This window comes from Anabrus simplex, chromosome 1, assembly GCF_040414725.1.
Source record: "Anabrus simplex isolate iqAnaSimp1 chromosome 1, ASM4041472v1, whole genome shotgun sequence".
Classification (NCBI taxonomy): Eukaryota; Metazoa; Arthropoda; class Insecta; order Orthoptera; family Tettigoniidae; genus Anabrus; species Anabrus simplex.
The window spans coordinates 1741301720-1741328203 of NC_090265.1; the positions used below are offsets into that span (position 1 = coordinate 1741301720).

Below are 26484 nucleotides of genomic sequence, written 5' to 3' on the forward strand. Positions count from 1 at the left end.
AACAACTTGCATAGTCCATTGCTGGATAGTCACATTGTGAATTATTTCATTATTTTGATGGGAAAATCAATTATTTTTGGACAGTACGTATTATTGCCCTCAATTTGTCATGGCGCACCCACTGGTCTTCACATGCTTTTCCCACAAATACATACTTTTTATTTTTTTATTTTTACTTTTGACACGATGGAACTTATGTTTCACCAACGAAAATGAAGTGGGCCCTGCTTACCACATCTCCATTATTGATTGAACAGCCTTCCTTTTTAAGCGTATGTCAGCGTTGACCTGAAATCAGTTGTTGGAGAGTGCGAGTTCTGGGTAGGGTATGGAGTAGCAGTCTCTTGACGAGTGAACCCAGCATGTGGTGCAGTACTGCGTAGCCGAGCGCATGCCAATTCATACATATGAACTTTAAAGCTTTCTATAGATCACACAAATTAATTTCTGAAATAAGTATTTTGGCCACTGTGATATTCTTGACTCATTTAACATTTGTCCAGAATTTATGTAAGATTGGTGATTCTGCAGTACGTGCCCTTCCCTTGTTAATAAAGTAATCTCAGCATCGTTTAATGCAATATGATGTATGGTGACGAAATTCTAGCGATCTAAAAAGACTGTACTTAGTTGATATGTGGTAAAGCAGTTGGCCTACATGTGCACTGCTAGCAGAATGCTGTAAACTTGGGAACATATGAGTATGTTGTCGTGGGTGGTTTGCCACAAGTTTCCTTTTATCTTCTAAGCTGAGAAAATACAAGGGGAACACACTTCCACTCAGAACCTTCCCTCCCTTTCCCAACTGCCATACTCCGAGGTAGCTGACCTAAAGCTAACTAACCTGATTTGTAAAGGCTAGGTGTACCAGAGATCCGTGACCAGTGCTATAGCACGACAATTTGAAGTAAGACCCTGGAAGCCAAGCGATATAAGCATTAGTTCGGTAAGCTAGTGTGACAGAGAGAGCAGGGCGAGTATGAGAGAGTAGACAGATAACATGCTGTTGCTATCTCTCTCCCTTCACAATAAATAACTTTGTTTATAGCACCCAACCAGTCCTAACACACAGACGAATTAATCTTCCTCTAAGGCGTCAATGAAAATCTCACACTAAATACATTGAGGCACTTAGCGTACAAGACCTGGCAGCACTGGCTATTTAGGCCTTAACCCATTCCAGTCTGGGCCTTAATATCCCTAACAAACGTTCTGGACTGGGCATTTTTAAGGATATTTAAAACATTATATCTCTGTACCTGTAGAGGATATTTGAATGATTCTTTTTTCTTTGTGCTTGTTTGAGCATCTAATTTTGAAAAACGCTGTTTGTATCATTTCAACTATCACTTGAGATTTTAAAATTGTTTATATATTACACCATGTTTTGCGAATGGAGTAAAAGTCTGACGGTTAACAAAGCATGTACAGTTTACTGAAATACTGTTACATTTACCCTATTTTGCTCATATAAAATGTGCATTGCAACTACAAAAAATAATAGTTTCAATAGTAATAATTACAATAATGAAAATGGGAGCGCTTATGAAATTTTATTTTAATTGATAAATTTTGTCAAAAGTTACTCAAATGTAAAATTATTGTTCCATTTACCACAAAAGACTTCTGAGAAAGAGAAAATACAGTCTTCTAAACAGACAACTTCACCAATATGTAGACAATATGTAGGCCATAAAATGAACTCTAATCATAATGAAATGTAAGAAGTTGTTTTGAATTCATATGTCAATATATTCATTTATCATATATCATATATCATATATCATATATCATAAAATATCAAAAATATCACTTTTGTCAAGCACATGTTTGCCGCGAGAAGCCATGTCTTAGAGCTCACTGAGTGACAACATCTACTGATGCATGCTGATCGAAAATATCATAACTTCTCTGACTTAGACATATAATACTGCCATCTGCTTAAATACTCTTGTAACTAATACATGAAGAAACACGATGTAAGCACCAGAATGCGTGCATAGCTCGTTCTCGATTTTTTAGGAATTGTCAAACCTTACTGCGGGCTATGCCCGCAGCGCGGCCTGAACGTAATCTCGGCCACTGCGAGCATAGCTCGCAGTTAATGCTCGCAGTTAGACCGGAAAGAGTTAAAGAACATGTAGCATGGAGCTACAGCATTTCAATGCTGGCTTTACGGAAACATCTCCCATGGGAGCTAAGCGAGCACTGACCTACGGTCACTTCGGCAACATTGGGCAATCTCAGCTTCTATTGGCTTATGGCAATACACTCCCCTGTACAGATTAGAAAACATATGACACAGGACAGAAGGGCTGGAGCAAGTTATTTGAAGTTCGCATTTCTTGCGGCGCTTCACTTGGAGTTGCCGATCTCTAACAGTACAGTTGAAAGGTGTGAACATAGATGCAGAAATCTTTCCAAAGTTTTGAATCAAAGCCAGTTGTGAGAGTTTTCAACTGTGATCTGTGGCTGTATCAGTTTTCAATATGTTTGGTCGTAAAATGAAATACAGTGAAAAATTGAAAACTGTAGAAAGATTGGAGAATGGCGAGTCGACATCCAAACTAGCCATCAAGTTTGGCGTGGGTGAAACGACATTGAGACACATTTAGAAATAAAAGGAAACCCTGATGTAATTTTCCATTTGGTGTGATTGTTCACTGTCCTGAAAATAAAGGAAAACATTGGACTATGAAATTCTAGATGAGACTATGGCATGGTGGTTTAATCTAAAATGAGTTTAAGGTATTCCTGTGACCTGTTACATGTTTCTATTCAGAAACAGGTGTTGCCTGATGATTATATCTAGATAAGTGGACACTGTTCAAAATAAATTATTTCCAATTTATATATCTATTCATTCAAAATGTTCTTTGTTGGAAATGTTTAGAGATTACCTGTGTATGTTGAATATTGATCAATTTTTATTCTCATTTTTAGATAGCTTATATAATTTTTATGGTTTTTTCAATTGCTTTCTTTCATATCCTTCATTTAAAGAATAAATTAGGAGATTTCATTGTACTTTTATAAGCTGTTATGTAAATGTATACATAGACCATAATATGTGCTTTTTATGTAGGCTGTCCTGAACAAAACGAAGGAGAGGGTTTCTGAACTTGCCAAAGAATATGAGACTGAAGATGTTGGAGGAATTGACATTGAAAAAGCAAAACTTGTCCTGCGAGAAGAGGATAAGTTCGACAAGCAACTCTTCCGTGAGAGGGTGAAAGCTAAGCATAGGTAAGTCCAAGGTGGAGGTTTCTTTGAACAATTACAATTGGTCGAGAGTTTTTTAATAATATTATTATTATTATTATCTATTTTAATGCATGATACCTAGACATAATTATTTTAAAGTGTTAAGTTAGAAGAAAGCCTCAACTGTTTGAAAAGGCTTCATCTAACACCAGATGACAGTGAGTTGAGTAAAAAGATGTTTTTTTTAGATCCCCAGGAATTAAGAACCAAGTTGAGAGAAGTTGTGTTTAATAAGTGATGTGACATCCCACACCCTCCAGGCAATCGGTGGGTTAGTTGCCTTCAAGTGATTATGTTGCAGTGAATGGCATGACGCTTTGAAAATGACTGGCATTGTAGCAGCCGTACGAGCGATTCTAGGCAGAACCGTGGAGAATAACCATTGTCGGCACAGCCACAACGAGGTAGGAATATTCGTTCATGTCTTTGGTTACTGCTGTTATAGCGAAGCTCGACGAAATACAAGGCATCATAAAATACGATGTGCCATTGCTGAAGCGTTAAGGAACTCGGCTTTACAGTCTTTGAGGATGTTCCTAGACTCTCTGTTACAAGCAGCACCCATCGAATTGAAATAATAACCCTGAAAGACCATCGATAGTGATTTATAATAGACCCGATAATCGGATTTGAAACATGTGAAACACAACCCAATGAGGTTCACAAGGAAAAGAAAGCAACATATGAACCAGCCATTCCATTCTATCAACAAGAGTACCAGTTGGATATCAGAGTCAGTGAATGGTTGGCTCAATAGGAGCCATTCCTCTTTTTTTCTGTCATGTTCTGCAAATCAATTAACATCAATTAGGCATTAATAAGAGAAGTTGCAGCGACTGTCTTGAAACATTCAGTCCAAATCCTGAAGAACCATATCTCCCAAACATTTTAATGAAACCACATTTGTCTGATATACTAATCAGTCATTATGTAATCAACTCGTCACAATTACTTTTAAATGCTCTCTTGTTTTACTGTACACTTTGTCCTCAGAGGCAGTCTCTAGTTGGGGAAAGTCAAAATACAGTAAAAACTGGAAAACTATTGTTCCGAAGTCCCAGGCTGTGTCCTATTAAATACATGCTAAAGAAACCTGGATAGCACATTCACATCTCTCTTTAGTACGTTTGTAACTCCCACCATAAGAAATTTAAATTAGCATTCACGACCACGTAGCGCGCATGACGGGTCAACGACAACTGGCCTGGGTAAGGATTTGGTAGAGAACTCAATTTCAAGGCCTTGGAGAACGGTTGCGTGTCGGCCAACAATTACAGGGAGCGTCAGTCCCAAGCAAGTCTTATTCTCTTTGCGTCTGATGTGTTGGTGCTTAATTTTACATTTGTAAGTGAATTGTGTAACAGAGTACATAAATTAGGCTTACTGTATATGCGCTTAGTGGTTTGCAGCACATTTATTTATTTATTTATTTATTTGTTTGTTTGTTTGTTTATTTATTTATTTATTTATTTATTTATTTATTTATTTATTTATTTATTTATTTATTTATTTATTTATTTATTTATTTATTTATTTATTTATTTATTTACACTGACTGACAGTGACAATGCAACGCCAAGGAGGAGTGGTTCGAAAGGGATGAAAGTTGGGGAAAAAACAGAGACGGCACGGAAGAATAATTGATGTTTATTTCAAACCGATATGCAGGTTACACAATGCGCACGGCATCGACTCAGTAGGATGTAGGACCACCGCGAGCGGCGATGCACGCAGAAACACGTCGAGGTACAGAGTCAATAAGAGTGCGGATGGTGTCCTGAGGGATGGTTCTCCATTCTCTGTCAACCATTTGCCACAGTTGGTCATCCGTACGAGGCTGGGGCAGAGTTTGCAAACGGCGTCCAATGAGATCCCACACGTGTTCGATTGGTGAGAGATCCGGAGAGTACGCTGGCCACGGAAGCATCTGTACACCTCGTAGAGCCTGTTGGGAGATGCGAGCAGTGTGTGGGCGGGCATTATCCTGCTGAAACAGAGCATTGGGCAGCCCCTGAAGGTACGGGAGTGCCACCGGCCGCAGCACATGCTGCACGTAGCGGTGGGCATTTAACGTGCCTTGAATACGCACTAGAGGTGACGTGGAATCATACGCAATAGCGCCCCAAACCATGATGCCGCGTTGTCTAGCGGTAGGGCGCTCCACAGTTACTGCCGGATTTGACCTTTCTCCACGCCGACGCCACACTCGTCTGCGGTGACTATCACTGACAGAACAGAAGCGTGACTCATCGGAGAACACGACGTTCCGCCATTCCCTCATCCAAGTCGCTCTAGCCCGGTACCATGCCAGGCGTGCACGTCTATGCTGTGGAGTCAATGGTAGTCTTCTGAGCGGACGCCGGGAGTGCAGGCCTCCTTCAACCAATCGACGGGAAATTGTTCTGGTCGATATTGGAACAGCCAGGGTGTCTTGCACATGCTGAAGAATAGCGGTTGACGTGGCGTGCGGGGCTGCCACCGCTTGGCGGCGGATGGGCCGATCCTCGCGTGCTGACGTCACTCGGGCTGCGCTATTTATTTATTTATTTATTTATTATCAGCAACAGCATAACGCCGAATTACAACGATCTCAGCTATGTACAATAGATATGAATCTAAAATTAAAGATATATAAATATTTACAAAGGACACAAATATACACAATGAAAACTGTACAATTCTGTATAATACATATTTACATAAACAACAGTATTAACAAAGAAAAATACATTTACAGTAAATACAGGAGCAGAACGGGAAAGAACAAGAAGGAAAATTCAGTTACATTATAAATATCATGACAGAAGGAAGGAAACGTTACGAAGAGATCTAGGTTGTTGTTGATAGATAATGTATTAAACATTGCTGGAATACATACCGAAAGGGACCTTTGGGTGAGAGAAAGCCGGGAGTAAGGAGTATGGAATAGGGTCTTCATTCTGGTATGACGGGATGGGACGTGGAGGGGGAATAAGGAAGCTAAATCTGGAGACCTAAGCAGACCATTAACTGCTTTGTATAGCAGCTTTAGGTCGGCTACTTTCCTCCGAGCAGAAAGAGTCTTGAGGTTCAGTTTCCCAAGCACTTGGATATTGCTTAGATTGCAACATGCAGGGACCCTGGCTCTAAGAAAGCTAAGACAGTTTATAGATGATGAAAATTAAAGTTTATTGAGAAAGTGGATGCTAATCCACTCATTAATCGTGTACAAATCGCCCAGATGTTGGGCTTTCCTATGACAACATTAAAAATAATTATAAGCAATATGTATAGTTTGCATTTCTAAGAACATTTTTCCTTGATGTTTTACTATGTTGGTGTTCTTAAAATGTATTATTTATTTATTTCATTAATTATAATTGTAAACACTTGTTCTCATTGTAATTATTTTAATGTTCAAACCTCACCTTAAATTTAACAGCGAAATTGTTTTTCATTTGTAAGCACGTTCCCTCTTTATGACATTACCGTATTTATGCTAATAATCCCCGCATATTTTTTAAAAAATTTTGAGGCACGAAATTGGGGTGTGGGTTTTATTTGCGTCAAGGTTGCCAACACGCTCCTGGCTCACCTAGTTTTTGATGCTGAGCATACAATTATGCTTTGTGCAACCGTAGATGGAAGAAAACTATCCCCATATGTCATATTTAAATGAAAAACAATTCAGACTTTTAATTCTAAACTGACTTTACATTTTTTTAAATGATACCATATTTCAAAATTTCTCCGCGTCACGATAGAACGCGTCTTCCGGAATGTGCTGGGGTAGCTTTCCGCACTTTCACTCGCTTCGGTATATCTACAGTGTGTTTCATAGTTGAAAATAGAGTGAAATCGTAATTCTTTTGTATTCAGCGTTTTAAGGATCGCCACAATATCACGTAGCAGGCAGTACACGGAAAACCAGAATCCGGGAAAACTGACAAGGGTTGGCATTTCTGAATTACAAGATGGCTGTTAATTCGAAATCACGTAATTGGAAGTCCGATTACAAAGACTTTGAATTAACGAGGTTTTACTGTATCGTGAAACTAACATCAGATTTCGCCAGTGTGTCTATTTCAAGTGTTTACATTGCACGAAAAGAATTATCCACAACCGGTCGTGTTACTGTCCAGTAAAAAGAGACCACGTGTGAGAAGTGTTTTAGGCGTGGACTGTGACGAACTTGTAAGTAATTTACAAGAGGATTCTAGTGATACAAGGGACAACGAATCTTCCCATCTACAGGGAATTGAGCCTATTGCAAGTTCAGATTAATGAAATACCTGTCACGTAAGTAGGCCTACTTGCTCATCTTCATGGAAAATATATTTCATAGCAGTGATAATGTATTTTTATCATCTCAGGCAAAACAGCTATATCCGTAAATTTACATTTTCATATTTGCATAAAGACCACATAGACCTCGCGGAGTCATACAGAATGTTTGTTTATGCCTATGTTACTCTTTCGATGGAAGGAATTTTAGTTCATTTCAATTTTTTTTTTTTTTCAAAATAAGCCTTCCGAAAATGAGGGTGCGGGCATTATTCGACGGCGAGAATTATTCGAGTAAATACAGTATTTTCTTTCTGTCTCCACAAAAGCGTCCTAACCACTTTTGTCCGTAAATGTTTTTAGTTAAAAATATTTCTTCAACTTTGAATTTTAAAGATTTTAGAACTGTTTGTCATGTACTAAAATGATGGACATCTTACATCATCATCATCATAATGCTCATTCATTCGCTGGCAAGTATAACGGTTATCTTCTTTTTCTTTTTTTATGGAACCCATTTCTTTTGGTATTGCTGGTGGCGGGACTTTAGCTGCAGATGTCGGAGGGATGTGGTGGTGTAGCAAAGATCAGTAGAAGTGACTGCATGGCATAAAGCTAAAGTAGAAAGGTTACGAGACATGTGTTCGGGATATAGGGCACACTTCTGTTTTAACTGTAAGCAGGTTATAAAAATGAGATATATTAAAATGATCCCTAGAGCTGACATTGGTCATATTGAGTTATTAAAAAATTGTGATTCTATCAGTAGAAGTTTACCGTATTTCTCCGAATACAAGGCGACGATTTTTTCTCAAAATCTGACGTGGAAAGTCAACAGTAATGAACACCACTGACAGCTACCACGGTATCTACGCTGCTTCCCTTCACCCCCACGTGTGCATAAAACTTGGCATTGTACATTATACATTGCTAGCCACTGAAGTCAGCCGAAGCTGGCAAGTGAGACGTGCATCTAGCAGCACCTGGTTGTACCTGACACTGAGTAAAAGTAACAGTTTTATAGACGACGGGAATATTTTCCTGATGGATCGTCGTATTTTAGAGACGTGGAACGGGTATTGCCGACAAATTTTTAATGGGTTCTCTTCGATATTATGATGCCAATTTTAATTTAATTGTTATGGAACTCATGGAAATAATGGATAATTGTGCAGCTGCAAGAAAATACAGCATAACTAAAGCCAATGTTTGGCGTTGGCGTGAAGACAAAAATAGTCTAAAAATGCATACTGTACAAGAAAGGCATTCATGTGATTTCATGAACTTTTTAAGCCTGATTTATTTTTTTAAAGGAAAAAGTAGTGGTCGTCTTGCATTCACAGTCGTCTTGGATTCAGAGAAATATGGTATTGTACAGTATGTTGCTGTCTGTCGGCCATGGAAAGTGGAAAGAGAAAGTTTAAGGCCACGGCCACTTACTTCGAAATCCTTGTCAGTTTTTGCGGATTCTGGTTTTCCGCGTACTGCCTGCTACGTGATATTGTGGCGATCCTTAAAACACTGAATACAAAAGAATTATGATTTCACTCTATTTTCAACTATGAAACACACTGTAGATATACCGAAGCGAGTGAAAGTGCGGAGAGCTACCTCTGCACATTCCGGAAGACGCGTTCTATCGTGACGCGGAGAAATTTTGAAATATGGTACTATTTAAGAAAATGTAAAGTCAGTTTAGAATTAAAAGTCTGAATTGTTTTTCCTTTAAATATGACATATGGGGACAGTTTTCTTCCATCTACGGTTGCACAAAGCATAATTGTACACTTCATTTCTTTCTCTTCGTGTGAAGTTTTCTCTGTGTCCAATACTCCTTCATGCGTTCGCTGCCCTGCTTCCGTTGTTCATCTGTCCAGGCTCTTCCTTTCTTCTTAGTTCTTCCTGCAACTTGAACTCCTTCCAAATTCTTCTCTGTGTTCCTAAAAGTATTCCTGTCTAACAGCTGGACTTCCGAGATGCTTAACTTTTCCATATCCTCCTTCGTTTCCTTAATCCATGCTGTAGTGGTCATTTTTCTCCAGAAATAATCAAATATCTGTTTGGTAGGTCTGTTTGCATCCATTGTGTACAGATGTCCGAGAAACGCCAGTCTCCTTTTTGTCGTGGTCTCTGAGATTCTATCCACCTTCTGGTAAACTTCTTTGTTGATCTGAAGTTTCCATCCGCTTTCAGTTTGGACAGCTCCCATAATCTTTCTGAGGATTCTTCTTTCCAGGACTCTAGCTTCTCCAGCTTGTAGTTCATAGACAGGCATTCACTGGCATACAGGTATTCTGTTTTAACTACCGTGTTGTAATATTTTAATTTGGAATTCCAGGATAAGCACTTCTTATTGTAGATGCTTTTTGTCACACCATATGCTCTCTCCATTTTTGAGATCCGATCTTCCACTGCAGCTTTTTCTAGTCCATTCTCCTGTATCGTCTCACCAAGGTACTTGAACTTCTTGACCCTTTCTATCCGTCCTATCTCTTGTTTCCAGGAATTTTGGTCCATCTTTGATGTTCGTCATGAATTTGGTCTTTTCTGCTGAGATCCTCAGTCCTGTTTGGCTGGCAATTCTTTCCAAGAGCAGTTGACTTTAATCCCTCCTGATTTTCTCCTTAGACAGATCAGGATGATTCCTTGATATTCAAGTTCTGAGTTCCATATTCTCACTATCTTTTCTTGGACACAGTTGAATAGGAGCAGGGATAGTCCATCGCCTTGCCTCATGCCTGTCTTGATTTCAAATGATTGCGAGAGATGCCCGAAGAATTTTACCTTGGAGTTTGTGCCTGTTAGGGTCTCTTTCATTATACTGTATTTGGCAGTTTGGTTTTGACTCCAAATTCCCTTATGATCTTATCCCAGGTCTCTCTGTCCACCGAATCAAAGGCTTTTTTTAAGTATTTAAACGACACCACAATTTTCTTACCATTCAAAATTCTGTGGGAGTATTGACTGCAGGTTGAATATTATTATTATTATTATTATTATTATTATTATTATTATTATTATTATTATTATTATTATTATTATTATTATTATTATTATTGTTGTTGTTGTTGTTGTTGTTGTTGTTGTTGTTGTTGTTGTTGTTGTTGTTGTTGTCTGCCTCTGTGGTGTAGTGGTTAGCATGATTAGCTGCAACCCCGGAGGCTCACGTTCGATTCCCAGCTCTGCAATGAAATTTGAAAAGTGGTACGAGGGCTAGAATGGGGTTCACTCAACCTTGGGAGGTCAACTGAGTAGAGGGGGTTCGATTCCCATCTCAGCCATCCTCGAAGTGGAGTTCTATGATTTCCTACTTCTCCAGGCAAATGCCTGGATGGTACCTAACTTAAGGCCACAGCCGCTTCCTTGTCTAAACCTTCCGATCTTCCCATCCCCCCCCCACAAGGGCCCTGTTCAGCATAGCAGGTGAGGCCACCTGTTTGAGGTACTGTTCTTTTTCCCCAGCTGTATCCCCCAACCCAAAGTCTCACTCTCCAGGACACTGCTCTTGAGGCAGTAGAGGTGGGATCCCTCGCTGAGTCCGAGGAAAAACCAACCCTGGAGGGTAAATGGATTAAGAAAGAAAGGAAAGATTATTATTATTATTATTATTATTATTATTATTATTATTATTATTATTATTATTATTATTATTATTATTATTATTCTTTCTTCGTTGTGCCCAACTAAGGAGCACGATTGAACTTATTTAGCTGATGATGTTGTCTTTTTCTTCTGCCAAAATCTCTTCTTCTCGCTGTGGCTTTTCTTGTTATCTTCTGACCAGGTTTTGTGGGTGGTTAGTGCTTGGATGATACTTAAAGCGGTGATTGTCGACTAATTTTCTGAACTTAGATTTGTCTAACACAGTGTACAGACTGGTCCAAAGATTTTCCTTAAGATTTTTCTTTCTTGCTTTTCTACATCTTTAATCAATGATCTGCCCCAATGATCAGTGTTTCAAAGGCTTAATTACAGTGTTATAATGTCGTGATTTTGCATTTTGGGATATAGAATTTTTATTATATCTGCTCCAAATGAGTCTGTGTGCTCTTTGCGGTTTTGGGACCCTTTCTTTGTTTGCTTCACGATTTAGTCCTGAAGGTTGGATGACTTCTCCCAGGTATTTGATTTTAGACACTTTTGCCATATTGGGTTTTCATTGGTTGTCCATGTAGGTACTGAAGAGATCCTTCCATGTAGTGAGTTTTCTGATATGAGATCTGGAGTCCTGTTCTGGATGCAGTTGCATGGAGTTTTTCAATGGATGCAATCACTTCCTGTCTGTTATTGGACAACATTGCTAAGTCATCAGCGAAGGTCAAACACTGTAAATTAATTTTGTTTTCACGTAATCTGCCAAGGGTTATTCCTTTAACTTCTTTTTCCCAAGTTCTAATCACTTTTTTCCAAAATCAGATTAAACAATAAAAGGGACAACCCATCTCATTGTCGGTCTCCTGCTTTAACATCAAATGGTTCAGACAATTCCCTTACGAATTTAACATTGGAAGTGTTGCCTGTTAGTGTTTGCGTGATTAATTTTCTTGTTTTCCTCTCTACTCTGAATTCATATTCATATTATTATTGTTATTGTTGTTGTTGTTGTTGTTGTTTGCTTATACAGAATGTTTTATGGGAACATGATGTTTTATTACTTTTAAAAAGTATGTTTCAATCAAGTTCATTATTTTAATTCACCACACATATCTCCCACCCTGATTTTCAGATGCATAGTATGATGTGTATGTTTTAGGTTTATAATGTTCATTTTGGTTTACTTCACAGAGAAAAGAAACGGAAACTGAAGAAGCCTAAAGAGGAGGAGGACGAAGAGGAAGAAGATAAGGAAGGAGACAGTGGAGGTGATTGGGAAGGGGAGGATAGCGATAGTGGGCCAGATTTGTCCTGGCTTCCAGACCCTGACAAGGTCTACAAACAAGATGGCTCTGTATCTGGTCCTAGCGATTATTCTGAACAATCGGACAGTGAATCTCAAGCAGACAGTGGTTCACAGTCAGAGGATCCCATTCACAGGTATGATGTGAGATGTCTAATTGTATGTATATGCAGCATATTTCTGTTAGAACACGATGAGCAAGACGAGTGACCCCTTCAGGTAACGTCCTCATTTTTTTCTGTAGAGTTTGGATTTTGTGGTGAAGAGCGATTGGAACACAGGAAGAGGCATAGTGGGGGAATGAGGATTTTGGCAATGAATGTGGATGGGGATTAGAAATTTGGTTGATAGAACTTTGCAGTTAGTGTAGTACAAAGTAACAATATGCTCACAGCCAGGGCTCTCATGCCTAAGCCTAAGAAACTCTTAACATTGGACATCAGTTGTTGCATAGGTTTTTAGTGCTAAATTCAAAAGATGGGTAATAGAACACTTATTAGCTCCTTCATTCACAACTTTTATGACCGAGTCACGGCGGTATAACTGTTACATCAGTTACGGAGGAAATGCTGTATTTTCAGCTAGTCCATTAGCTGAGAGGTAGCAGCCGCACCAATGATCTTACTTCCTTCAGGCTAGCAACGTGTCGGAAGGACATTTGATTGCTTTCAAGTCTTGCAAAAAGAAAAATGCAAGACCATAACAGGACACATGGCCCAATACTTGGAAGATGATGGTGATGATGATTCACAACTTTTATTCATCCTTGTGCATGTCCTACCAAAGGTATCTCTGGATGCTTTAACAATAGCTGAAATAGGCTATATTTCTTAGTCTTAATATTTATGAACTTACTGAAAGAAAGAATGAAAGAAAACATTAACAGTATAGCGATGGGTCAAACCAGTTCATTCGTATGAACTACCGTATTTCACGGCATAATCGTCGCATCCTTTATTTTCAATACAAAAATCGGACTTTAAACCTTTAATTACATAATCGTCGCACGTCCAAATTTTGTTCACTAATCTGGTTAAAAGGTAAATGGAACTGCAACGTAAGTTGCACATGAATGCACAATTTAAATACGTGTATGGTTTATGGGCAATTTGGCAACACAGTCACGTTTGCGACATGTTGCACAACGTATAAATAAATAATACCGGTATATGTACGACGCATGGCTTACCGGTAGACAATCGGCAGTTTGACAACGTGGTCGCGAGACAGTGTACTATTTATTCACCACCTACATATTATGCTTACCGGTAGGCTATCGGCAGTTTGACAACGTGGTCGCGAGACAGTGTACTATTTATTAACCACCTACATATTATGAGTTCCCATTTGAAATACGTAAGGCTGTAAGTTATCGCTTATCGGCAACGTCGCCAGGAAATACCGGCTAGGTAGGTTGAATGGACCTCGAACCAGCCCTCAGATACAGGTAAAATTCCCTGACCCGGCCGTGAATTGAACCCGAGGCCTCCGTGTAAGAGGCAAGCACGCTACCCCTACACCATGGGGCCGGCTCCTGTGTTATTGCGCACGAAGTGAAATCCAAGACGATAACGCAGATTTCCACGGAATTATTCAGCCGAATTATTTACGATGTCTCAGTTGTCATCGCTAGACTCTTATCTTACTACTACGTCATAAGTGTCCGGGCATGGGATGAAAACTTTTTTCCAAGCAGTCAAGGTAATTATTATCCAATGCTATTAAAATTTTATTTTATAAACTCGTCAGTAATGTAATGTAAAATCATCAATAACTGGGAAGAAATATTAACCTAATTACCGTATGTTTAAAAGAAATTGAAAAAAATGAATGTTTGTTACTGACGTCTCGGAATACAGTCAACTATACAGTAGATCTACACCGCGCTAGCTAGAGCTCCGGTTTGCGAGCTTTGCGCAAGCGCAGTAGTGTCGCAACCAACGAGCTAAACTGATAAATTGTTGCATGCTTCCTTGCTGCCTAACAGTATTGGGTGCTCTGGAATGGACAGATCACAGATGCATTTATTTGTTTCAGATTTACGTGATTACTGTAGACATGTGAGCGTGAGAATTTAAGTTTTTAATTTGTGTTTTGGGTGTTTGCAGAAATAATTTGTTTTAATAGTGAACAATTACGGAAAGTCATTTATATCGCAAAACATTAACGTGTGAAGCATTTATAAGCGATTATGGGTAAATATAGAAACTATTCTGCGGGCTTCAAGCTAAGCGTAATTGCCTTCACTGAACAGCACGGGAACAGAGCTGCAGAAAGAAAATTTTCTGTGAGTGAAAAGTTGGTGCATGACTGGCGGAAAGTAAAAAACAAGCTAAAAAGCACAAACCCTTCTAGACGCGCGTTTAGAGGTCCTAAAACAGGGAAGTTTCCTATAATTGACGAAGAAGTGTTTAGGTACGTCAGTGAAATACGTAACAATGGCTGCAGTGTATCATATGAAATGTTACAAATTAAGGGACAGGAGGTAGCGCGCAAACACAACATACCGGTAACTCAGTTTAAGGCGACTCGTGGGTGGATTAAGGGGTTCATGCGACGACACAATCTGTCAGTGCGAAGGAGAACAACACTAAGCCAAAAGTTGCCTGCTGATTACACGGACAAGATTGTAAATTTCACCAATTTGTCATACGTTTGTGCAAGGAAACTTCGTACTTGCTTTCTCAAATCGGTAATGCCTATCAGACTCCAATCTTTTTTGATATGCCTCGCAACAGCACTATTGCGCTAAAAGGATCACGGAGTGTATTAATGAAAACCAGCGGTAGTGAGAAGTTGTGATGCACGGCAATGCTAGCCATTACAGCTGACGGGAGAAAGTTGCCGCCTTACATCATTTTCAAAAGGAAAACGGTGCCTAACAATATACAGTTTCCCCGTGGAATTCATGTACGAGTGCAACCAAAGGGTTGGATGGACGTAGAACTCATGCTGGACTGGGTTAAAACTGTGTGGAATAGAAGACCTGGTGCACTACTAAAACAACCAGCTCTGCTTGTTTTAGATAGTTTCCGAGGTCACCTCGTGAACGAAGTGAAGCAAATTCTCACTACAAATAAGACACGACAGATAGTCATTCCTGGTGGCCTAACATCTGCTTTGCAGCCACTAGACGTATGTGTTAATAAACCCTTTAAAGACCACTTACGTCGATTTTACAACGAGTGGATGATGAGCGGCGATCAGCAATTGACGCCCGCCGGAAATATCAGGAGTCCACCCTTGGACTTGTTATGCTCGTGGGTGAAGAAGAGTTGGGATCTTATACCACCTGAACTAGTCTCCAAGAGCTTCAAAAGGACTGGGATTTCGAATGCACTAGACGGTTCCGAAGATGACGCAGTGTGGCAGGGAGACGAAGAATCTGATACTGGTATTAACAGAGGCGAGGACGGCGCATCAGATAGCGAAACCTGCGATAGCGACACCGAAGATTTGGAATAAATTGCGTACCGGTAAGCCCGCATTTCACAACAAAGCGATAATTTTTTGCAAGTGTAATATTTTAACTTTAATACTCAAATTAATGACAAATTAACTTAATACGTTCATTTTTATTTTCAGGTTGGAAAAACGTTCGCCGAATTGTTGCGAAAAATTATGAATTTTGTTTTAGACTATTTTAATTATTTTGATGTATAAACGCGAGTATTACGTGCATCTTAAATTTGTATCAAATACAATTTAGTTATAAATAGATTTTTTGAGTAATACAAATACTGGTATGAAATATTCATCGTATAATGGTCGCACCCTACAATTTTTTTCGAAAATTTTGGTATAAAAAGTGCGACGATTATGCCGTGAAATACGGTACTTCACTCATTCACACTCTTTATTGTGAATCGTTCAAATGAAGTAGTTAGTTCATGAACTAATGAAGCTGCTTACTATGTCATTCGGCAGCGACCTCATTCATAGTGTCTCACTCACTCAGTAAACCTTCATAATATTTAATAATATTACCAACAGATGGCAGAGCTATGTAATTCTGGACATCCAATGGCTTACCTGCTTACAGCATCTAGATCAGAGGTGCTCACGCTGGGCATTCTGTCCGCGGCCGCCCAGCACTGTAAGTGGGTGGGCAGGCAGGCGATGAGCATATGGTATTCAGCCGTAGTGACGTCATGGTTATGGCTCAGGCGGTGAAGGTTGGGCGAAGTTCTCTCAATCCTTCTCGATTACTGTGGCAATAACCGAGTTTGAAATGGAGGTAGAAAATAATGAAAAAAAGAGGGCAGAAAATCCACATCATTTTCATTGAATTACATTTTTCACTATTAAATTTAAGAGGTGCTTTAGAAACATTCCTAATATAACATGGAGTTAAGGTGGATAAGCTTTGGCTTGTGGTTGTTTGGGTTTAAATTATGTGATAAACTCACCAACAATCCGATCATTATTACTGGGAATAACATCAGTTAGGTTATTTATTTGAAGGCATACTGTATACCTATCTGGTAGCTATATTTACATTATTGTTGTACTTTTATCTTGGATAGTAAATATCTATACCCTCACTCGTGATGAAACTCCCTGTCGCCATTTAGAGGCTAGCTATTATCACCGGACGCCTGTTAAATTTTATATACTACAGTAGAACCCCGTTTGTCCGAAATGGTTGATGCGTTTTTTCGGATGACACATGGTAAATATTTTCGGAAGATAAATGTCGAAATAAAAATGCATAAACTCTGTTAAGCAAAGGTGCATACTGTATATTAACATTAAAATGTTTACATAATGTCACTCATTGTATAAAATGAGTGATTTTCTTTTGAATTTTCTTGGTGCAGCACTGTCGTGCAGCCATGTCGCGCCGGTGTTTAATCAGCAATACATCAGCTGGTGTAGATTCATTGCTTTGTTCAACAAAGCGCAAAGCAATTTGAAATAATTAAATAATTGTTTTGTTATTACTGAACTGAGTACTGTATTCAGTAATTCTATTACAGTACTGTAATTAAAGCATGTGGTACTGTATTTTGATAACAATTCTAAAATCATCATCTTCTTCTTCCTTAATCGGTTTACCCTCCAGGGTTGGTTTTTCCCTCGGACTCAGCGAGGGATCCCACCTCTACCGCCTCAAGGGCAGTGTCCTGGAGCGTGAGGCATTGGGTCGGGGATACAACTGGGGAGAATGACCAGTAACTCGCCCAGGCGGCCTCACCTGCTATGCTGAACAGGGGCCTTGTTGGGGGATAGGAAGATTGGAAGGGATAGAAAAGGAAGCGGCCATAGCCTTAAGTTATGTGCCATCCCGGCATTTGCCTGGAGGAGAAGTGGGAAACCACGGAAAACCACTTCCAGGATGGCTGAGGTGGGAATCGAACCCACCTCTACTCATTTGACTTCCCAAGGCTGAGTGGACCCCGTTCCAGCCCTCGTACCACTTTTCAAATTTCGTGGCAGAGCCGGGAATCGAACCCAGGCCTCCAGGGGTGGCATCTAATCACACTAACCACTACACCACAGAGGCGGACATCAATCTTAGTTTCAATGCATAAAATGCATCATCTAATGTAACTCGATTCTCAGAACTGCTGTTGTCAAGGTCGGAGTCATCTGCATAATCTTCATGACAAATAATACAGTAATAATAATAATTCCTGCTTGTTCAAGAAAAAATGTATCATGTAATGAACTAGAGGGTAAGAAACTGTTTTATTTTATGCTACACGTGCATTCTGGCATAAGTCATAATATAAAAATAGGGTTTGCCTAGTAGCTCTCAGGACATATAGCCAGAGAATTACTAATATCAACGGCTAAGAACGTGAGGGTTAAAACAAAATATTAAAATACAATTTTGTCAGAGCATTTCGGTTAAGCCGGGTTCCGGTTAAGCGAAGTTCGGTTAAGCTGGATTCTACTGTATTTTCAGGAATTCAGTGAACAGGGAAAGTCACATAACTACAACACTGTGCAAAATCAAGTAGTAAACTTGTTGAATTATGTAATTATGTTACTTTTTGCTTAATGAATAACAGGAAATTAAATATTTTTTTAAAAATGGAAATACTGTCTTGTCCATTCAAGGAATTGTAAATCGTAGCTTGTACGCTTAAACCCTGCACCTTTGTAGATTGTAACAAAAAATTATAACATGTCACTTTACTTTGAATGAATAAATATAAGAAAATAAAACTGACTCTTATATCGAGTGCAGTATAAATCAGTCTGGAATATCTTGAAAAATTCCGTTACATTTTTATTTTTATTTTTTACATTTTTTGCGATTATAGCATTTTATTTTAAATACTGCTCCCCAATCAGCATTTCACTGAATAGCGTAGGAGAGCTTCATAATCACAGTTGAACGTCAATGCTCCCTCCCTTCCTTGCAAAGTGTGTTCGCTCTCTCGCTTCATTATGACGTATGCTTGTTATGTAAGCTGCCCGCATTTATGTCACGCCAGCCCGGCTGCACTGGGTTAACCTCAACAGGCGCCCACCTGAGCACCTCTGATCTAGATGATGGTTGATAGCAACAAGGATAAAGATAAACAGAGAAGCCTATCTAATATAACGAAGAAAATACGTGTAAGAGCACAGTTGACAGGTAGGATGGGCCTCGAGTTATGGAGTAATGAATGGAAAATTCTAAATTCCCGTGAAGGGAATTAGATATTTTTCACCAATAGAGCATGTCAAAAACATATCAGATGTAAGGCTTTTCAGGCGTTTGCTTTATTAACCAGCGTTTTGTCTTAGGTCTGACACTAGACTCGTCAGAGTGGGATGTGTCAGACCCTACCCAGTGGGTTAATAGAGCAAACGCCTGAAAAGCCTTACATCTGATATGTTATGGAGTAATGAGCGATGCAGATATAGCGGGAGGGAGAAGAGAACAAGTGAGCGGGTGAACAGCGAATCGAATGAGTTGTGAATGTTATGAAGTGTTTGAACTACCATTTTATTGAAATTGAGTGGTTAGTTCACACTTCATAGGAGTGAAGTGTTCACATTTTGAACGACTCATTCACGAGCTACCTATCACTATAACCGTAGTTAAAAGTATTAAAGTTTCTTGGCTTTTTCAGTTGTATGATTACCAATGTTTTGTTTCATTGTGCCAGTAGCTCATCAGTTGAATTGCCTCACCTTCCCGAGATACTGGTAGCTGTGCACTAATGAGATACATACCACTGCATGCCTCCTGTCTAGTACAATCCAGTGACAGTGCACTAGGGGAAGTATGTGCCTCCACGTGTATAAATGGCTGTCTTTAGCATTTATACAAAAAATTAAGTTCCCAGAAGGGAACCATAATTTAATTTGCGAATACTCAAGCTCTTGAGACCGTTACTGGCCAGCATCTTTGAATGGCGTTGCAATCCAACCAACGAGCCTGCTGCCACACCAGGGTAAAAATCCAGTGATACTACAATTGCAACAATGCATTGCATTTCACACATTCATACCTGGTTTTTTTGCTCTTGGCCCCAGGGGCTCTCAACTTGGGAGCGTGGGTTGGCGACCATGGGGCCTTTAGCTGAATCCTGGCATTGCTTCCACTTACTTGTGCCACACTCCTCACTTTCATCTATCCTATTTGACCTCCCTTGGTCATCTGTTGTTCTTTTCCGACCCCGACGGTATTAGAGCATTTGAGGCTCAGGGAGTCTCTTTCATTCTCACACCCTTCATGGCCCTTGACTGACTTCCTTTGGTTGATACCTTTATTTTTCAAAGTGTCAGACTCCTTCCATTTTTTCCCTCTGATTAGTGTTATTTGAAGATGGTTGCCTAGTTGGATTTCTTCGTAAAACAATCTCCACCACCACCACCACTCTTTGTTCTTGCAGTCTGATATTTTTTGTTCACTACAAATTTACCTTCATTATCCTCATAAAAATCAGACTTGTCTTCTTCTTCTTCTCCTTCTTCTCCTTTGCCTTTTCCCATTCATTCGGGGTTGACATTTCTGACAAGTCGTTTCCATTTCCCTCGCTCCCAAGCAGCATTTTCTCTTAAGTTCTTTTTCCTCAGATCCTCCCGCACACAATCCACCAGGCAAGTTGGCCATGCGGTTAGGGGTGCGTGGGGCTGTGAGCTTGCATCCGGGAGATAGTGGGTTCGAATCCCACTGTCGGCAGCGCTGAAGATGGTTTTCCATGGTTTCCCATTTTCACACCAGGCAAATGCTGGGGCTGTACCTTAATTAAGTCCACAGCCGCTTCCTTCCAACTCGTAGGCCTTTTGTATCCCATCATCGCCATAAGACCTATCTGTGTCACTGCAACGTAAAGCCACTAGCAAAAAAAGAAGAATAGCATGCAATCCAACCATCTTCTTCTGGGTCTACTCTCTCCCTCCTACCTTCCACCTCCATGTCAAGCATTCTCCTTCCCACATAATTTTCATCCGTGCGCTTAATGTGGCCATTCCAGAGAAATCTTCTCTCCTGGACCTTTCTAGATATTTCAGTCACTTTAACACTGCCTTGTATAATGGTGTTCTTGATGTGGTCCTTCCTCGTAACCACACACATCCATCTCAGCATCTTCATTTTAGATACATCCAGCCGCTTACATTGTGTTGGCCAAGTTTTTGCACCTTATACCATTGCAGGCATTCCCCTTTGTTCGGATGTTTAGTCTACTGTCACAGAGGACACCAGACTACCTTTCCCAGTCAGAACAGGCAGCCTGAATTCGGTGGGTAATATCTAGATAACCACCAGCAGACATCATGGATCCTAAGTATTTGAAATTGTTCCTTGCCTGGAGCTGGTTTCCATCCATCTGAACAGTTGTATTCCTGGTTCCTACCAGGCACAAGTATTCGGTCTTATTCTAGCTGATTTTAAGATCTCTTTTCTCTAGGGCTCTTCTCCAGCATTCTAGTTTATGTTCAAACTGTTCTGTATTTGTGCTGCATAATACAGTATCATTTGCAAACAGCATACACGAAGGAGCTGGTTCTCTTAGATTTTCAGAGAGAACATCCATTATCAGATCAAAAATATAGGGACTCGATGCAGATCCTTGATGAAGATCAACTTGGAGTGTTATGGCCTCCGTCAATCCTAACTTGCGTCTTTGCTCCTCGTACGTGTCCTGAACAACTTCTCTGATACTCCCTTGTATCTCATACATCTCCATACTTCCTGATGGGGTGCCCAATCATAAGCCTTTTCTAAGTCTAGGAACACCATATGTATTTCTTTCCGCTTTTCTCTATGCTTTTCCATAACCTGCCTAAGAGCAAAAATAGCGTCAGTAGTTCCTTTCCCTGGCATAAATCTGAAGTGTTATACTTTCTTTACACCTGGACGCAGCCATGCTGCAGAACAGAAGCCAGCTGACAGAGTAAAACATCAGCACCTACATACTCATTTATATTCTCTTTGCAAAGCACGGAATTATCATAATAAATACAGTACAACCACATATCGAATTGATTGTCATCATCACAGAGTTCTTTCAAAATGATACCACCTCATGTTGAGCAAGAAAACTACAATTTCAGGTTAAACTTATGCCAGGAAGAGAGAGGAAATCTGAAATCCAGTTGAAAGAATAGTTTAACAGGGACACTGGCTATCAATTAAGCAATACATGGTTGCCAGCCATTGAAAGATTTCAGTAGACGGTCCTGTTGTCCATATTTTTTTTCTTTTTTTTTTTTTTTTTTTTTTTTTTTTTCCAATGCATACTCTCCTCAATGTATCATGTATTCATCATCTATGTGCACTTGTTAATTATTTATTTCTTCTTTTTACTCATGTCTCTTCAACCTTATTTGTATTGTCTCCCCACTGCCACTCTGTTTTTGACCTGTTTCTCACTTCATCTTCATCTATTCCTCTTTGTCTTTCTTCCATTGCATTTGATTTTGCTATGATCTTTCTCCCGTCCAAATTCCCCCTCTCACCCCCCCCCCCCCTCCCACCGTCTTTGCTTAATCTTATGATGCAGTTCACAGACATGTAAACATGAAACGTCTGACTTAGAGCTGCATTGGCAACATCAGGTACTTCTTAGAATATAGTAGTGCATAGTGAGCCATCTGGTGACGAATGAGAGTATCAGTTAATCGATAGAGTAGTGGTCAAGTGTTTTCCAGGTTCAAATTGTCATTGTTAGAGGATGCGAAGCAGAGTCCTTGTGAAATGTAAAGACCGAAGAAGTTGGCTGTGCAATTAGGGGTGTGTGCAGCTGTGAGCTTGCATTCAGGAGATAGTGGGTTCGAATCCCACTGTCGGCAGCCTTGAAAATGGCTTTCTGTGTTTTCCCATTTTCATATCTTAATTAAGGCCACAGCCCCGCTTCCTTTCCACTCTTGCCCTTTCCTTTTCCAACATCGCCGTGAGACCTATCCGTGTTGGCGTGACGTGAAGCAACTTGTAAAAATAAAAAATTTCTACAACTTACCTCTTTCATATGGCATAAAAATAGGGTTCAGTTTCTATGAGTTTCGACTCGACAGTTAACCGGAAGTCAGACATTGGTGCCAAATTGTTACGAGTACAAACAGCTGATTCACGACTCACAACACGAACAGAAATGTATATACTTGAATATATGTCCAGAATCAATTATTCTTTGTAGCAACATGCATAACTCTCATAATATTAACTATAACACATAGCATATTTGGGATAAGGCTGTAAGATAAAAGTAGAACAATGCTCGAACAGATAAAAGGCAAGAAAATTCAATTAAATTTCTACTCACCGTCTAGACGGGCTTGCATTGCTGATGGATTCAGTTTCTCGTAAGGAAGGCAAAAATACTACAAGGGAATACACCACTCGATTCACCATCGGCATTGTCATCTTCTGTTGATGTTTCACTCTCACTTGACCGTAACGAGATAACAATAATAGTCTGTTGACAGTGCAAGTGAAATTTGCTCAGGGTAGCTGTATCTTGTGCTTCGTGAATAAATAAATAAATAAACATCTTCAACATAATCGTCTGTGATACTTTCCTTCTCCCAAGCTTCACCTATCTCGGATTGTGTCTCACGTCCTTGCTCCAGTCTTCCACACTTACACGGCCTACGGCTTCCCAAGGAAGTCTTTCAACTTCCGAAACTCTGAAGAGTCGTAAGTCAGTTCTGTTGTGTTAAAATGGCAATGGTATGATGGAAGGTGAACAACTTTATGCCCATGCCTCCTGGCTATTTCATCCAACACATAAATTGGGTACCTGGGCTTGTTTTGTTTCACACGATGCATGAGATACCCCTCCCTTCCTTATGTCATCCCGAACCGAAATACTGTATTGTGCTCCTTCAACCATTCAATCAACTCATTATTTCTAGCCACCATTGTTGGTGATTTGTCAAGAATGACCGAGTGCACTGACAAAGACCGCGGAAAGAACTGAGCACAAATAACACATGGTTACAGTAAACAATAGATGACACTGATAACCAGAACTAGAGACTGTATAACGTGCTCTATTGGAGCAATCGCCTACCTAAGATTGGATGTTTATTAATTCACTTAGCGTCAAATGTCAAGTCAAATGTCAGTAGCTGTCGATATACATTAATATAATTAATTAATGAGAGCCTAACGCTGGATGAAACCAGCCACCAGGACTACGTTGGAGAAGGGAAGGGGAAGGGACAGGAGGGGGAACAACCAATGTAGAAACTCACTCACAGCGCAGGCGCACTTCAAGTGTCTTTTAGAGTCTTGTGAGAGAGCGTAATAGTAGTTTCTCGTAAAATAATTTCTTAATTATTTCTTAAATGAAAATATCTGTGATAAAACTCATAAGAGGTGAACTATAGAAGGTTATAATATCTGTTATTGTTGTTGTTTCTGACACCTTGGTGTCTCCGAGAACACTTAAAATATAGTAATGGGACATAAAACCCATATTATTATTATTATGATTATTATTATTATTATTATTATTATTATTATTATTATTATTATTATTATTATTATTATTATTATTATTATTATTATTATTATTGGTTAAATTCATTTTTCTTTGCAGACCCATTCCACTTAAGAGAAAACTATCTGATGGCAAGAAGAATACGCAGAAAAAGAGGAGGCTTGGTGATGAAGACGAGTCTGATGATGATAAGCCTCTTGATACAGGACTTTCGCTACCAGAAGATGAAGAGCTAGCATTGCAGTTCCTCCAAAGTGGCAGATGATAGTGAAGATAAAAGAAAGATACACAGAGTGATTCAGAATAAATGTAACAAAGTTTAGCATGTTATGCAGGAAGGTAAATTGATCATTTTTCAAAAGGGATCCATCTCCAGAAATGCTTGGTTTTGGGTGCTGTGGGGCGTCACAATTTGAAAACACTTCAGATCAGGTGCTGGGTGTGCATTTCATGTTTTGTCAGAAAAACCTCCAACGTACATTAAGTTGTAAAAGAGGTTAAAATTGATTAAAAATATGGCTTCCGATTGAGATAGCTAAATACAGTTCAGGAAACTCAATCATCAAAAATTACCAGTGTTTCACCCCAGTGCGGCATGGGCACATCAGTAGCACGCCAGTAGCGACACCACTGCAAGGTATCCTGTGATAAGCACAATGCATTGCCGCACTGGGACAAACACTGGTAATTTTTGACAGTAGAGTTTCCTGAATTTTTTGAGGTTAAAACTGTTGAATTTCAACTTGATTACTGAGAGATTGGCATACGTATTTGGGGTACCATCAAGAGTATGGTGTACAAGACTCCTGTAATTATCAAAGGAGGACCTTATTGCAAGAATCAATGCAGGAACTGAAGTACCAAGCACACAACCATGTTCACCAATCTCTGCACCACCAGGCTCTCTAATAAAGTTGGAGGTCGACAGTTCGAACCTGTTTTGTAATTTAATGCACGTTGTGATGCTCTTGTTAGGGGGATAAAGGTTTCATGACAAAAAGTCTAATGCACACCAGTCCCTATGTCCAAAGCATTATCAAACTTGGACAACCTACAGCTCCCAAACCATGCATTTTTAGACTGGAATCCCCGGTTGAAAAGTGGTTTCTTTGTCTTTCCACACAACATACTAAGTGCTATCACATTCAGTCTGAGTCACCCTAAGTTATAAAATACTTTGTTAATTAAGGTCAACCTAATCAATACCCGTATTATTTGCAATGAGTTACGGTCGGTCAGTACGTGTTTTGGCTTGTTTCAAGCCATCATCGAGCTGACAATTGATGGTAAAGAACAATCATTCTTTTATAAACTAAAAGACGTATGTAAAATATACATTAAAAACATATGAACCTTCACGAGGAATGTCATGTTAAAATCAATGCACATTAAAATAATTGACCTTTATTAGGAATTCTTCAAATTAGTTTATATCAAAAAAGACTTGAGGGCATATTAAATTTTTAAAAAGAACATAGGCCTTAGTTGATTTCATCTCTCAAATAGAAGTGAAAATCTCAAAATTGAGATGTTGAAAAATGTAGCTATTAACTATTGTGTGTTCAACATCATGTTGACTTGACAAAACAGATTCTTTACCATTGTTAGTCAGCTGTTGATGGCTTGAAATAAGCCAAAACATGTACTGACAAATTGTAACTCATCACGAGTAATACAAACATTGATTATATTGACTTTACTTCAAGTATTTTGAAACTGATAACTGTTAATACGGATCACAGTTAAGTTTGTAACGATTTTTATATATTAATAAACCACAGGAAGATCCTGTATCTCATACTATTCTCATGTAAAATGAGACAGTAATCTTTCAACCTGAATTATCTTTTAAAAATAAATTTTACTTTTATGGTAAATTCGTTTTATTAGTTTGCTGCTGACTTTGCCTAATAAATTTGTAGTAGTTTCACAAATTTCTTGTAATTTATTATAGAAAGCAAATCTGCGAATGAAAGAAGTACCACTGAGTTCGATAGCTGCAGTCGCTTAAGTGCGGCCGATATCCAGTAATCGGGAGATAGTGGGTTCGAATCCCACTGTTGGCAGCCCTGAAGATGGTTTTCCATGGTTTCACATTTTCACACCAGGCAACTGCTAGGGCTGTACCGTAATTAAGGCCACGGCCGCTTCCTTCCCACTCCTAGGCCT

General features: G+C 39.4%; 1 protein-coding gene across 1 annotated transcript in view; it reads left to right on the plus strand.

Moving 5' to 3' along the window:
• The window catches only part of LOC136882510 (probable ATP-dependent RNA helicase DDX10), a 154553-nt gene extending 128373 nt beyond the window's left edge, over positions 1-26180 (plus strand). Inside the window, exons 12-14 of the mRNA XM_067155132.2 lie at positions 3086-3246; positions 12313-12561; positions 24415-26180. Coding sequence (XP_067011233.2) covers positions 3086-3246; positions 12313-12561; positions 24415-24580 — 576 coding nt within the window. The 3' untranslated portion in view covers positions 24581-26180. The remainder of the gene's footprint in view (positions 1-3085; positions 3247-12312; positions 12562-24414) is intronic.
• The last annotated feature ends 304 nt before the right edge of the window (positions 26181-26484 follow it).